Below are 16,426 nucleotides of genomic sequence, written 5' to 3'. Positions count from 1 at the left end.
AAAATAGCCATGATGATTGCCAACCCCCGTCGCGGAGATGGCACGTGAAGAAGAAGAAATAGAGAGATAATAATATATAGAATAATAAAATATGTAGCTATAGAGAAAAAACAAGCGTAAAATTTAAAAATTTGTCAAAATTGAAAGTGAAGAATCGAAAGCCCATAAGATAATCAGCAGGAAGACTATAAAGCAACTCCAGGTACAGAAAAACAGTATAAAGGCATTAAAATTTGACTAATATGTTTTAAAAATGCGCCAAACTAACTCCAAAACTATAATTTATTGTTCTAGGTAAATATTGTTTTATTTAAAAAAAAAACAATATGATTTTAATAACCTATAATACAAATTTCTGTGACATCTTAGGTGAAACATACTTTTTTTATGACTCGAATGTAAAAAAGACATCACAACATCCATAAACTTCGTCTGAGCGTTTCACAACGTTATATTGACTTCGTTGTATTGCCAAGACAAAGCATATTTCTCATATATTTGACAGATTCAGTTAGAATTTTGCAGTTTCCGTCGTTTACAATTCCTCAGAGAGTTTTGAATATTATAAAACACGAGCGTGATCGAGCGATATAGGGATGAATTATTAAAATTTTAAAATTTGATGTTAAATATAACACTCCTGTACATTTATAAATTTTTTGTTAAATTTTGTATTACGTTGTTTTTATTTACTATCTGTATTTTTGTAATACTTATTTCAAACGTCAATAATTGATTCCACCATTATCTGTTAAATCACAAAAACCAACACTAAAATTGATTTACTGGTCAGGTGTGGAATTATTAATAGGGAAACGGAAACATCACTTCGGAGAGTCAGTTCAAGGTTCTGAAGACTTAATTTTGCATGAGACGCATCGATTTTTGTCGACATTTCAGATTATTTCATGTTTCCCGGGGGAATAATGAAACAGCAAAAGTGGATAAAAGGTAGTTTAAAGCGCTGTAGTTAAATGTCAGGATAAAATTTACACCGTGTAATTATAATAAAAATTAGGAAGGCTTTTCTCACTTTCGTCATGAATACAAGGTGGATTTAAGTTATTTATTTAAAGAATCTTATCACATAGTTTAGATTTAGATTATAAAAACTCTTTAGAGTGAAATTTTCTTTTTTTTTTTCACTTTTAAATATTTAATGGTTCTACAATGAGGAATTTTTTACTTCTTACTAAAGTATATAGCAAACTGTTGTTTCACAAATATCGTCTTCCTTGTGATTACTACTACTACTAAGGATTTCCACAGTTTTCACTGTCTTCCTTCACTCAACCGTTTTCTCCAATTTTCCCTGTCATTCCAGTCTCCATCTCGCAGGGTTCTTTTCTCCATAGCCTCGTCGATTTCATCTCTGAATGACCTTCGGGGTCTTCCTCTCTTTCTTCTTTCAATCGGGCTCCATTCTGTGATTTTGTTTATCCAGCGTCCTCTGTCCGCTCTTCTGACGTGGCCGTACCAGGATAGTCTCTTCTCCTCTATATAGTCGATTATGTCTGATAGCACTCCCATTCTCCGCTTAATCTCTGCGTTTTCAATCCTGTCTCTTTTTGTAAGTCTACAGCTTCTCCTCAGGAACTCCATTTCTACTGCTCTTATTCTACCTCTATTTCTCTTGTTTATTGTCCAGTTTTCGGACCCATATGTCAGGATACTTCTTGTCAGGGTATTATATATTCTCTTTTTTGTCTTTATCGCAATGTTCTTATCCCACAACACTGAATTTAGTTGTCTTATACAGTTTCTTGTTTGTCTCAGTCTGTTGTTTATATCTTCTTCTGTTGTTCCCTGGTTCGATATTATGGTTCCTAAATATTTGAATTTATCTGTTCCATTTATTTGTCTTCCCTCGTCTATCTCTAGGTTTTTCATATCCTTGTTTTCTGTTGTTAGGTATTCGGTTTTCTCTAAGTTTATTTCCATTCCGTTGTTTTTATATTCCTCTTCTAGTTTTCTGAGCATAAAGCTGATATCTTCTTCATCTTGTGCGATGACTACTTGATCGTCGGCAAAACTTAAGGTGTATAGGTATTCGTCTCTTACTGGTATGCCCATTCCTTTACACTTTCTCCTCCATGGTTTGAGTGTCTTTTCCAAGAATATTTTAAACAGAGTAGGGGACGTAGCACAGCCTTGTAGAAGTCCTTTTGTCGTCTTAAATGGATTGTAGGCTTTATTTCCACATTTAATAGCTATTTTGTTTTCTTTGTATAGTGCTTTAACTGCTTTTATTAGTGTTTGTCGGATTCCGAGATCATTCATTGCTTCCCATAATTTGACTCTAGGTATTGAGTCATATGCTTTCTTTAGATCAACAAAGGCCAGATGGACCGGTCTACCTTTTGCCATTTTCTTCTCTATCAGTTGTTCTAATGTGTACGTATGATCTAGGCATGATTTTCCTACTGTGAACCCTGCTTGGTCTTCTCCAATTTTTCCTATTATTTCAGTTTCTAGTTTTTCCTTATTACTTTTCCCGTAAAGTCTACCTACCGACGATATTATACTAATTCCTCTATAGTTTTCACATTCCTTAAATTCTGCCAAGACCACAAGGTGATATCTAAATTTCTGTAACTCAAAGACCAAACTTTATTGTAGTTTATTTCCTAAATGTTTTAAAAAATAATTAACTCTTCTCTCTCATGCAATCCAACAAACAAAAACTTAATATTACAGATACCCTCATTTTAAATACCATAAAAATTCACTACTATACTAAAGAGAATACTACCAAAAAACTAACAAAAAATATCTATGTTGTTGCAGATTCTCGTCTCATCTTTGTCGACCAAACTCCAACCTCATCAACAGCAATGTTTTAGCACTGCGATGACCCGCGACGGGGATATCCCGACCATCTTCAATCCTCGTGGCCGAAACAGAGCTCCAAGTGTCGTCGTAACAGAGGAAGGTGTAGCAAATGGTCCGTTTGCGCACGCCGATTCTGTTAGCAGTCAACAGGAGTCGCAGTGTGCAGGGGAGCTGCTCTCACCTGCTCCACCATGCGGCATAGCTGGGAAGCTGAAATCCTGTTCAACGTCGTTGTGCTCAAAGTCGGCCAGGAAGGTAAGAATAATTTTCTAATGTTGCATATAAATGATTGCTGATAAAAAAGTTATTACTAGACTTCGGCAAATATGCAAATAAAAATGTAGAAAATATGCGCATAAATATGCACGTGTTTACCCGAAAATATGCAAATATTTTACAAAATATGCATACAAATAAATAAAAAAATCGTAAAATAGTAACAATTTTATTTAAAAAAAAAAGTGTACATAACTTAATATTTCCTACTATTCATTAAGATTTACATTTATTTTAAGTAACTACATCATTTTTAAGTATGAATAAACTTATTTAGAATTATGGTAACAATAAATGACCAAGTGGTGTTCAAAATTTTCTAACAAAAACTTGTGGCTTCTGTCTGAGTACATATATTTATATATGGAAAAATTTCGTTCAACATCAACTGATGTAACGGGAGCATTTTTCAAACTAACCAAAACATTTGGTTCTAAATTAATGGTTTCCGAAATATTTCCAGCTAGAACACTGACTACTTCAGAAAGAATATGGTAACCTTTATTTTTTTCCATAGTAGCTTCAAATTTTTTTAAAATATCTTTTCCAATATTACCTCTAACGTTCCGACAACATGACGCAAATTCTTTTATTAATGCTGTACTTTCGAACAATGACAGTTTTGGTGATTCTAACTGAGTAATTGTTTTTTGAACAAAACTAAAATTTGATTTTATAAATGAAAGTTCTTGTTGAAGCAAGTTACTCTGAAAAGTTTGTTTAGAATCCAAAAGAGATTGGGAACTTTCATCTGTTAACGTATCAATTATGTTCTTTATTTTAACAAAATGATCTGCATAAAAATTAGCTGCTTCTAACCATGTTCCCCATCGCGTTAAAATAGGTTGTGGTGGAAGAGGAATGTTAGGTAGCATTTCTTTATAAAGTTGAATTCTTATAGGAGATTTAGGAAATACTTTTTTGACACTGGATATCATGGTATTTACAAGAGGAAACTTTTTTCGTATTTCCTCTGCAACTCTGTTTAATCCATGCGCTACACAAGTAACATGTATTAAATCTGGGAAAAATATTTTTAAATTTTGTCCTGCTTTCACCATATAAGGAGCAGCATCCGATAAAATAAGCAGTAATTTATTAGAAGGAATAGTTGTCGGAAGAAAAAAAGTTGCTAATGTTTCTTGTATAAAACGCGAAATTGTTAAAGCATTTGTTTTCTCAAGTTGCTGGCATGAAATAAGATGAGATTTTGGTAAGGTATCTTCTTTAAGAACACCAATCAATAAATGAGCAATATACTTTCCTGAGGAATCAGTGGTTTCGTCTACAGATATGTAAAAATAATTATCTGTAATTTCTTCCTTAATATTAATTAACACCGACGAGTATAGCCCGTTCACATTATTTCTTCTTAGAGACCGATCACTTGGAACATTAAGTTTGCAATATTTTTTTAGAAACGAACTAAAATTTACATTTGCTAATTTTAAAAGCGGTATGTTTGCAGACACTAATGCGCGACACAAGTCTTCATTAAAAGTTTCTTGCTCATCTAATTTTTTTGAAGTAGATTGGAAACATTTAGCCATTGAAGTTTGATGTTTTCCTCCTATTTTTTCTTTTTTTGCAATGTGTGAAGCAGTTCTCACATGTTGGTCTATCTGAAATTTCTTCTCACATGCTATCTATAAATAAAAATAAAAACCTTTATTTTAACCCAACCTTTAAAATATAAAAATATACAAGGTTTTTTTGGTTAATCAAATAACTGGTTTGGAAAAAAAACACTCGCTAAGTGTTTTAAATGCAGTATTAATCCACAAATCAGTTTTTGTTACTAACCATTAGTACATCATATAACTTATTTTAAAATTCAACAAAAGTTTTTTTTTTGTTAATTCAATTACAATAAAAATAATTGTGTTTTAGAATAGCTGACTTCATAAAAAAAAGTAAAGGTGAAAAATTTTTCTAAATACACACCATTGTATTGTACCATGGACAATTTTTTCTCACTAAAGGAAGCTATTTTTCATTTAAAAACAACCTACGAGTACTAAATTTCAAGTAAATACGTTTATTGGTTTTAAAGTTATTGTTGTTATTAACTAAAAGAATTTAATTTTTTTTAATTTTAACACCCTTTATCTCGAAAAGTAAATAAGTTTGACCCCTCATTAACTATATCGTTTTGTTCAATTTTTCGAGAAGTATCTACAGTCAAACGTTGTAAGTGTCATTTGGAAACACCCTGTATGTATGAAATATTAGATATTTAATAGAAAATATTAGATACTTACAATTTTGCCACAGACTGAACAGTAGATTTTTCCCATATCCATAGACAGCTCTTTATAAGGTTTAATCCAAGTTGAAGCACTGGTTGTTTTAGGCATTATAAAATCACAATCTTCCTTTTTGTTACGCACAACGAGTGTTTACGCTTTGAATATCAAAACAAAAATGATTTACAAATCTGAGCATCAAATTAGAAATGTTTAGGTACCTAATTCAATAAACTGGGAGATTTTGGAAAATCCCTAAATTAGGAACAAAACTATTAGCCGTTTACCTGCTGTTAAGATACAATAAATTGTAGATAGATTTTGGGATTAGATCATAAAATGCAAATGAGCGAACCCTTAGCGATTATCCAATAACTGAATGCCTCAGTGACCGAGACTTTCTAAGAATGTTGAGGGCTACTTAAATTGATCTTCTTTGAAATTGTAAATGTTTTGTACCTGTAGAGATTACGTACTTAGATCATTTCTTGCTTAAAATGACTACAAAATTTTATACAAGAATTGAAATAAATTGGTATGTTTAAAAATTTTCAAATACAGTATAAAAATCTGAACTTTTATGCACTTTATGCAAACTTTTATACAAATATGCCAAAATATGAAATATTAGCATAAAATATGCACAATATGCAAAATATGCAATATGCATATTTGCCGAAGTCTAGTTATTACAAATACACATAATATGTTCAAAAACATTCCACCAGCTGGTTACGGTACGTTGATGACACCTTTGTTATTTGGCCCCATAGTACAATCACATTAGATTTCTTCCTCTCCCACGTATTCAGTTCACGATTGAAAATGATTCTGAAGCGTCTTTACCATTCCTTGATATTCTTATTCAGAAAGACACACCTCACAGTTTTTTCTATTAAGTGTATGGGAAAACCACCCATACAAACCTATATCTTTATGCCCAGTTAACATCATCGTCCCGTCCAACTTAATTCAGTTATCAAAACTCTTGCTTCCCGTTTCATAAGGCTTTGCGATGACAAATCAAATCAATAAGGTAAATACTCTTACAAAACGGCTACCACAAAAACCAAATCAATAGGAGTAGTCAAAAACGTTTAAACACCATTCTTTCCAAAACAGAAACCTTTCTCAAACAAAGATCAAACCAAAATTTTTCTATCTTTTATTAAATGTATCACTGAAAAAATCAGTAGAACTCTTAACCCTCTTAACACCAAAACCATCTTCACTACTTACTCCAAGTTGTCCAGTCTCGTCAGGTCTGTAAAAGACCAAATTCCCAAATGAAGACCATGGTGTCTACGAGATACCTTGTTCCAGTTGTCTACATACATACATAGGACAGACAAACCAACGAATCCAAAACCGTATTTATGAACATTCCATATTTGTAAAATATTCCGATACCTCTTTAGCCCTAGCCCATCATATTTTTATATAAAATTAAATAAATATTTAATATTAAATAATATTTTAATTGTACTGGACCTATGTCTAAAATTATTAGTCCAACAGTATCTGTCAATATTTCTGGCCAATATGCTAAATCTTTAAATTGCTCTCCACTTACATCATCGGGAAATCCCGAAAACATCGGTCAGCGCCAGGTACGCACAATTTTGGTACTATTGTTTTTATTAAACTAATGTATTTTATGCAAAGGTCGCTCTATCTTCTTAATGGCAACTATTTGGCGAGTTATTTTTTTTGCACTTTGCTTGCTTGGCGTTTTGATTTTATTTTTTTGATATTTACATTTTTATATTTTTCGGTAAATTTTGCATCCTCCAAGCGAGCGCCACCGCCCGGGTGCCACGCACCCCTTGCACCCCTTGCACTCCAGCACAGAGTGGCCCTGTTGAAAATGCTATAAAATATGTCTTTCAACATTACATGTCAGTAATTTCATATTTTTCCATTCTAGATTGAATCCTCTCAGTCTCTTTTCCTACGGAAGTTTTAAGATTTTCCCAAAAACTACATGTGTAAAAAGCACCAAAAATAGTACCGTGAGGGACATCATACTCAATATCTTTTAGGCACTTTCTTTGTTATTAAGTTTAACAATAATTTACAGTCTATTTTTCATTATCTTTTTATTCTGGATTATAAAAGCACTCAAAAGCAGCTAAATAACTTAATTTTTGGAATTTTGTATATCTCCTTTCCAAAAATGTACGATTTGTCATTGATAATGACGTTAATTGTAGTTTTTTACATCTGCTTCATGCCCCTGAAAATTCTCTGAGAGCAAAAAAACTGCTCGATATCTGCCTGTTACTTGTAAAAATTATATATTCGAGCTTTCAACCACATATTTTATAAACAAAATTGTCCAACTCTGGGTCTCTAGTATGGATGGTACTGGTGGAGCTCTCAACCAACATAATTCTGAGTAAAGACTATAAATTGTAAACTCATACCAAAAATAGATCACTTGAGAAAGACATTCTGGCCGAAACAGCTGTAGTGATAATAATTTAAAATAGAAAACTGATACAGAAGTAAAACACTTCACATTTGTATTTAGGTATAAAACATATTAAAACTTTTAAATGTCGTCAAAATTTATACAGTAGCATAACGTGACGTTTTTGATCTAGATCAGATCATCTTCAGTGCCTTCTTTGTAATTGAAGCTAACACTAAAATTGTAGCTGTGACATAAATATATGGTTTTACATTGTTCCAATTTTAAATTCTAACTAAGTCGATGACATTGAATAAAAATTGAATACTTAAAGAGCAACATGTTTCTTTGCTCGACTTGAACACGTGGTTCTTGTCAGTTAAAACGACTCAGAGCAACTGGCTGAAGTGACAGGAAATTTAATTCAAAAAGACAGCGTTAACGGTCCGAATAAAAAGAAAGGCTGTTCACGCTAAAATAAATATCTGGAATTGGCAATGAAGACCAAAGGATGTCGAAATGGAGCATAACATTAAACTTACAGGCAAATTTCGAAAATGAATTTCAAATGAAGATCGAAGCACTTGTCTTCTTCTTCTTTTTCTAATGGCGCTACAACCCTTTGTGAGTCTTGGCCTGCTTAACAATGTTCTTCCATTCTGTCCTGTCGGATACTTTCCTTCGCCACTGCCTGATGTTCATGGTTTTAAGGTCTCTCTCTACATCGTCTATCCATCTTTTACGGGGCCTTCCTCTTGTTCTGCTTCCTTGGGGCTTCCATCTCTGGACTACTTTTACAGCTCGATTATCTGGCATTCTTTGTAGGTGACCAAGCCAGTTTAGTCTTTGTGATTTTACAAATCTGACAATATCTGCGCTCTGCATTAGTTCATCCAGCTCGTGGTTCATTTTAATTCTCCACGAACTATCGCTGCATTGGGTTGGTCCAAATATCTTCCTTAGTATTTTGCGCTCAAATATTCTCATCGAAGCACTTGTACTACGAAAAATAACAAAAAATCTACCGAAGAAGGAGATACAGATGAAAGAAAGGAACCATAGGAACTTAGTCCTGGCGGATCCAAATTTTATTAAAACAGGTTCAATAGATATTCTATTAGGAGCTAAAGAATATAGTTTGATATTACTGGACGGAGGAGATCGAACAAAAGATGATTTGCTCACCCAAAATACAAAATTAGGTTGGATAATGTCAGGGATAGCACAGCAAGAGAATATCCCTAATATACAAGTACTCAGCATGACATCTAGACGACAGATCAATAAAGATATAAAAAAATACTGGGAGTTAGAAGAAGTAGATCAAAGCAATACTCTTTCAGTAGAAGAAAAAGAGTGTGAAGGATATTATAAAAGAACAGTAAAAGGGGATAATGAAGGAAGATTTGAAGTTAAAATACCCTTCAATTCTAATACAATAGAAGCCTATTAGGGGGACTCAAAACAGCAAGCATATGCGAGAATGCTGCAATTAGAGAAGAAATTTCAAAGAGACACAAACCTAGAAAAAGAAGAGGTAGTGTTGTGCGCTCGTTGTTGGTCCCAAGGAATCTACTTGCAGTAGATTACAATAACTTACACTAATTTTAAGTGACGTATGAAAATAAAGGTCAGATATATTCGAAACTCCAAGAGAGCCAAAAAACAAAGGCATCAAGGTTTTTGCATACAACCTCGTCCAGGGCCTCGAACACATACGGTATCACAACCAAACTTAAGTAAAACTTTAAAGAAAGTCCCTCCTAGATCAGTTTCACTTAATGAGATTAGATTTGAATTAGATAGTTTAGCTGAAACATAAATTCTAAATAATAAAGTTATAGGTAGCACTATAACATCCCTGCAGGGATGTGAATTGTGACATATACGTATGCTTTATAGATTACCAGAAGGCATTTGCCAGAGTAAAACAACAAATTATTGACTCTAATGCAAGAAATTGGAATTGACAACAAAGATCTTAGAATTATCAGAAACATTTACTACAATCAAACGGCCAAAATCAAAATAGAAGACCAGTTAACTGATAAAATTGCAATAGAACGTGGAGTACGACAGGGCTGTATTTTGTCTCCATTGTTGTTCAATATTTATTCTGAATGGGTATTTAAGGAAGCTTTAGACGATTGTGCGAAAGGAATACTAATAAACGGTGAAGGGTTGAATAACATTAGATATGCAGATGACACTATAGTTTTTGCCGATAATCTGAATGACTTACAGATATTAACAAATCGCATAACAGAAGTCAGCAACAGATACGGACTAGCTCTTAACATAAAGAAAACCAAATTTATGACAATTAGTAAAAAACCAATACTAAACGCTCAACTTACAATCAACCAACAGAATATCCAAAGAGTCGAGCAAGATACATATCTAGGCACCAATTTAAATAGCCAATGGGACCAGTCAACAAAAATTAAACAGCGAATAATAAAAGCAAAAGCAGCATTCGTTAGAATGAGAACCATTTTCAACAGTCGAGACATATCATTAAAAACAAAATGCCGTCTATTAAACTGCTACATATTCACAGTTCTGCTCTACGGAATGGAAGCGTGGACACTGACTGTTGCATCTATAAATCGGCTCGAAGCTTTCGAAATGTGGTGTTATAGGCGCATCTTACGTATATCCTGGGTTGACAGAGTTACTAATGTGGAGGTCCTGCGTAGAATGGGGAAAGAATGTGAAATTCTCATGACCGTCAAAACTAAAAAGTTGGAATATCTAGGACATGTAATGAGAAATCAAGAACGTTACGGCCTTCTCCAGCTGATTCTCTAAGGGAAGGTCAATGGTAAGAGAGGACCGGGTAGAAGACGCATTTCCTGGCTTCAAAATTTACGAAAGTGGTATAACATGACTATCACTGAACTGTTCCGCGTTGAATAAGATAGGTAGCACTGCTCGGGTGAGATAATAATTCAAAAACCGAGTGAATTAGTGTTATGATTATGGTTGTATCATTATTTTACATTTTATATGTGTTTAAATATTTTCTATTGGTCGTCTGTTTCTTTATATAGTGGCCAATATGTTTAATCACAAATTAATCCCTTAATTTGTAATCTCACATTATTCTTAACTTCTTAATATGTTATAGTTTCACCGTGTATAATTCAAACATTGTGAAAATGATATCGAGTAATATTTTAATAATTAAACTTCATTCACCGGTTAATGAATTGTCGAATAATATATTTTCTCTAATTGAACTTCCTAAGTGTTGCAATGATGGCCTAGATTAAATTGTAATGTAAGCTAATAGTTCAAAGTTAGTTAGTAGGATAGAAGCAATAACCTCTGTGGTGAGGTATGAATTATTTGTGAGATTATAAATTGGGGAAGAGCCTTACAAAGAGGTAAAAGGTAAAAGGAAGGGTACAAATAACAGGGGAAAGATCGGAAGCATTTAATTGGAAGAGAGGTATTAAACAAGGTGATAGTCTCAGCCCTTTGCTATTTATAATAGTAATAAACGAATTAATAAGAAACACTAGAGTCAGAACTAATCAAGTACAGACAATAATAGGTTACCGCAGATTACAACCGGTAACAATAGAGTCCTTAATGTATGCAGACGACATAGTGCTAATAGCAGATTCCGAGAATAAAATGCAGAAACTAATGGATATATGGGTAGAACAAATAGAAGAACTTAAAATGGAGATAAACGAGGAAAAAAGTAAGATAATGATAATCAGCGGCAAAGGAGATAAGGAAGATAATCAAATAAAGATAAAATGTAAAAACTCAGAATTGGAAATAGTAACAACTAACGAATACCTGGGAAGTATAATAACTAATGACGGAAAAATAGACCGGGAAATAACAAATAGAACAAAGAAATCAAACAAGTTATATTATGCGTTAGCCCCAATAATGGGAAAAAGAGAACTTGCACGAGAAACAAGAATAAAAATATATAACACAATAGTGATACCGACTGTGCTCTATGCAAGTGAAAACTGGACAATTCTGGAAAAACATAAGACCAGGATAAACGCAATGGAGATGAGACATCTAAGAAGGATAGTTGGAAAGACAAAATGGAATAGATTAAGCAACGAGACTATTAGGAGAATGGCTAACCAGGAACCGATAATGAACAAAATAGCAAAGAGACAAATGAACTGGTATGGGCATCTGATGAGGATGCAATCCAATAGAATAACAAAAAAAATTTATGAAGCAAAAAACATCGGAAAAATAAAAAGAGGCAGACCAAGAAAAAAATGGATACAGCGGGTATACAGCGGATACAGCGACCAAGTAGTAGAGGCGGGAAAACTTAAACAAAAATCACTCGAGGAATTGAAAATAATGGCAGGAAACAGAAAAGAATGGAAGAAGTGGGTAAATGGAAATTAAAATAGCTAGCCCAAATCCGACACCCTGATAGGGTAAAAGGAAGGGGAGAAAGAAAGAAAGAAAGAAAGAGCTCATGTGAGCACAGTCTATTATAAAGAGTTACCTTAACATCATCATATAGTATAATTTGTAGTAGCTGTCAATAAAACCAGCACTTTTACTCCACAACTTCAACTTTTTATTATATTTATCATCGTCGATCGACAAGAAGCGGACAAAGGGGCATTATAAAACGATTCGAACCTCATAACTACGTACGAATCTGTCCACACTGAGCATTATCTGATCTAGATCGAAAACGTCACGTTATGCTACTGTATAAATTTTGACGATACGTTTTTAAGTTTTAATATGTTTTATACCTAAATACAAATGTGAAGTGTTTTACTTCTGTATCAGTTTTTTAAACGATGGTATACAGCCAACTACTGGGATTTCCCATTAATTTTTAATTTAAAATAAATTTTGTAGATGTGTTGAAAACAAAAGTTTTCAGTGTTTTATTGTTATAGAAAATAAAATTCCATCAAGTAAGCGTCGAATCCATCACTTAAGTGAATAGTCTAGTATTAAGCCAACTATTTCATTTACAGCATTACTCAGTTTTCCAGCAGCATATAAAGTACGGACGTTTCATGTACAAATTCTAAATTGAACTTATATTCTATATATATTCATTAATGGATTGTGCAGACACTTTTAACTAGATACAATTTTTCAATTTTCTGGCCTTCGATTTTCTATAAATAACAAGGTTAAACTACATAGAAACCACGTGATTTAATGTATTCACGGTCAATTTTGTGCCCTTCATTGCGACTGACAATCCTTCAATTCAATAGAGATTATCTAATAGAAGGGTATGTTGTAGATACACACAGAGAAATATTGATTTGGAGTTGTATATTTACCCCACGTATTAGTTTGTTGGTCTTAAACATTATCGATGATATATTGTTTCGTGGACACCATAATAACAGATGAAGTTAAAATATTTGACGTAAGACGGAAGGAAATGGGCGAGAATTATATTTTTCTACAGAGCAGTATGTACATGTAATTTAATTAATCAATAATTAAAAAAAAAATAAACCTAAGGCGTAAAACCGTATTTTAAAATGTATTAAAAAAGTGAGATATTTATAGAGCAGTAGAGACCCTTGCACAAAAAAAACCAACAAAAAATACTCAACCCTCTCAAATAAAAATAGCTACCTGAAATGTAAGAAGTATGTATCAGCCTGGAAAACTACATAATGTTATTAAAGAGAAAGAGAGACTAAATATAGATCTGCTTGGGGTTAGCGATGTACAATGGTCAGGAAATGGAGAGATATCAATAAATAACCACAATATGTATTACACTGGAGGAGACAAAACTGATCATCGATACGGAGTAGCTTTCATCATAAGCAAAACTATTAGAAAATCAGTGCTAGGTGTGATTCAAATCTCAGAAAGAATAATAATGCTAAGCATTCAAGCACGGAACTGTAATATTAATATGATCCAAGTCTATGCTCCCACAGCTGATAAGACCGAAGATAATATCGAAAAGTTTTATTCAGAATTGCACAATGCAATCAATTTAACAAAATCTAGAGATATTTCTTACAGTTTAGGAGACTTTAATGCAAAAATTGGAGTAGGTACAGTTGAAAATATAGTTGAACAGTTCGGATTAGGAACTAGAAACGAGAGAGGAGAAATGCTCATAGAATTCTGCCAAGAAAAGAATATCGTAATTGCCAATACTTGGTTTCAGCTTCCTAAGAGAAGACTATATACATCGACGTCTCCTTCACATACAGAAAACCACATTGTCAGAAACCAGATAGACTTTATACTCGTAAATAGCAGATATAAAAACTTTATAACCTCAGTTAAAACTTATCCTGAAACAGAGGTCAGAATGGATGACAGAAGAAATACTATTACAAATGGAAGAAAGAAGGAAATATAAAGAAAACGATCTACAGAAGTATAAAGAAATACAACGAATAATTAAGAAAAAAATCAAAACAGCTAAGGAAATCTATTTGATGAAACAATGTAAAGAAATAGAAGAACTAGAAACAAAATATGATATGAGAAATATGCACAAAAAATAAGAGAAGTGACTGGAATGGGTCGAAATAGACAGCAAGGACACATAAAAGACAAAAAAGGAGTACTACTAAAAGATTTACCAGAGAAATTTTCCAAGATGAAAGAGGTGAAATGCAGAAAATACAAGAATTAAATCCTTTAGAGAGACAGAAGATCACGATAGATAAAATCAAATATGCTATCAAAAACTCTAAAGACAATAAGGCAGCTGGATTAGATGAAATACCAGTAGAACATGTTAAAACTAGTGGAAGAGGATAACTTGGAAGTATTGGCAAATTTATTCAACGCGGTGTACAATACGGGAATAATACCACAAGAGTGGCTGAAGTCAGCATTTATAACCATTCCTAAAAAACAAGCAGCAAAAGAGGTCTCTGATTATTGAACACTGAGCCTCATGAGTCATTAAAAGTACTGCTAAAAGTAATACATAAGAGAATATACGAAAGGCTAGAGGAGGATATTAGCGAGACGCAGCTCGGGTTCCGAAATGGAATGGGTACTCGAGAAGGACTATTTACCATCAACATATTGATTCAGCGATGTCGGGATGTAAATGTTGATTTACACTTGTGCTTTGTTGATTACGAAAAAGCTTTCGATAAAGTGAGACATGAAAAACTAATATCAATACTTATGAACAAGCGCATTGACAGTAAAATTATAAATATAGTGCAAACATTATAGTGGAACGAAAGTGCCATAGTTCAAATTGATGGGCAACACTCAGAAGAAATGAAGATCTGTAAAGGAGTTAGACAGGGATGTGTTTTATCGCCACTTTTGCTTAACTTATATTCTGAAGAAATTTTCCAAAACACGCTCAATAATATCAAAGCGGGAGTTACAGTTAACGGAAAATTAATTAACAACTTACGATATGCAGACGACACCGTGATCATAGCAACGAGTATAAAAGATGTACAACATCTTATCGAAAGCTTAAGTATGAATAGTGCTGAGATGGGAATTACTATAAACGCTAAAAAACGAAGTACATGCTAATTACAAAAAGACCACAAAATGAAACATGAATTGACAATCAATGGTAACGTGATAGAACAAGTAGAAAAATATCAGTACTTGGGAACTTTGATCAATAAAACCAATGATCATAATGCAGAAATAAACAGGCGAATAGAGATTGCCAGATCAGCATTTATACGAATAAAGCCACTCCTAGCGTGCAAAAATCTAAATTTGGAGATCAGACTACGTACCATTCGCTGTTATATATTTTCAATATTATTATATGGAGCTGAGACTTGGATATTAAAAAAATGCAATTTAAAAAGAATCGAGGCTTTCGAACTCTGGTTATACCGCAGAGTATTAAAAATATCATGGACTGATAGATACAAATAAAGAAGTAATGGAGAGAGTTGGTAAAAAAACAGAACTAATTACCACCATACAAACCAGAAAACTGGAATACATAGGCTACGTGATGAGGGGACCAAAATGTAAAATTTTGAGACTCATAATACAGGGAAAGATTCAAGGAAGAAGACCTGTTGGCCGAAGGCAGAACTCATGGTTGAAGAATCTACGTGATTGGTATCAATGCAGATCGATTGATTTTGTTTAGAGTAGCAAGCTCAAAAATAAAAATAGCCATTATGATTGCCAACCTCTGTAGGGAGACGGCACTCTAAGAAGAAGAAGAGATCTTTACTTATCTTCTCCATGTCAGGGATGGGTATTGGATATATACATGTAACGATGTATTTTGCTAATTATCGAGTAACACACCAAGGATATTTGTATTGTAACGTGTTTAATAGTACAAAGAAAGATTCTAATTTATGTAAATATATTTATTTATAAGCTTACAGTTTGATGATATCTTATCAACTAACTAAACTAATATCAGCGAAGATTATAGATATGAGTCCCTATTTACTAGAATAATCTGGAATAGTTCACATCTATTCTCGATTGTAGCGATAATAGTAAAAAGGGAAATAGCTAAAGCAGTAATAGAATTTACGCCCATATTAGACAGAGTTGTGCTATTGAAAATTAACTTAAGTCCCTCTAATTTAAACATCATTCAGGTCTACGCGCCGACATCAGAGTCCACTGAAGAAGAAATAGAAAATGTATATCAGACTCTAGAAGACTCTCTAAAACTGACCAAAAAACATGA

At 33.2% G+C, this 16,426-nt stretch overlaps 1 protein-coding gene across 2 annotated transcripts in view; it reads left to right on the top strand.

Moving 5' to 3' along the window:
• The window catches only part of LOC140442989 (solute carrier family 35 member F3), a 185,505-nt gene that overhangs the window by 21,020 nt on the left and 148,059 nt on the right, over positions 1–16,426 (top strand). For both annotated transcript variants that reach the window (XM_072533982.1, XM_072533983.1), the window contains exon 2: positions 2,788–3,087. In XM_072533982.1, the coding sequence (XP_072390083.1) occupies positions 2,851–3,087 (237 nt within the window). In that variant the 5' untranslated portion in view covers positions 2,788–2,850. The remainder of the gene's footprint in view (positions 1–2,787; positions 3,088–16,426) is intronic.

This window comes from Diabrotica undecimpunctata, chromosome 6, assembly GCF_040954645.1.
Source record: "Diabrotica undecimpunctata isolate CICGRU chromosome 6, icDiaUnde3, whole genome shotgun sequence".
In the NCBI taxonomy this organism is placed as follows: Eukaryota; Metazoa; Arthropoda; class Insecta; order Coleoptera; family Chrysomelidae; genus Diabrotica; species Diabrotica undecimpunctata.
The sequence above is the reverse complement of the archived record's forward strand: the minus strand, read 5'-3'. Positions and strand labels throughout refer to the sequence as shown.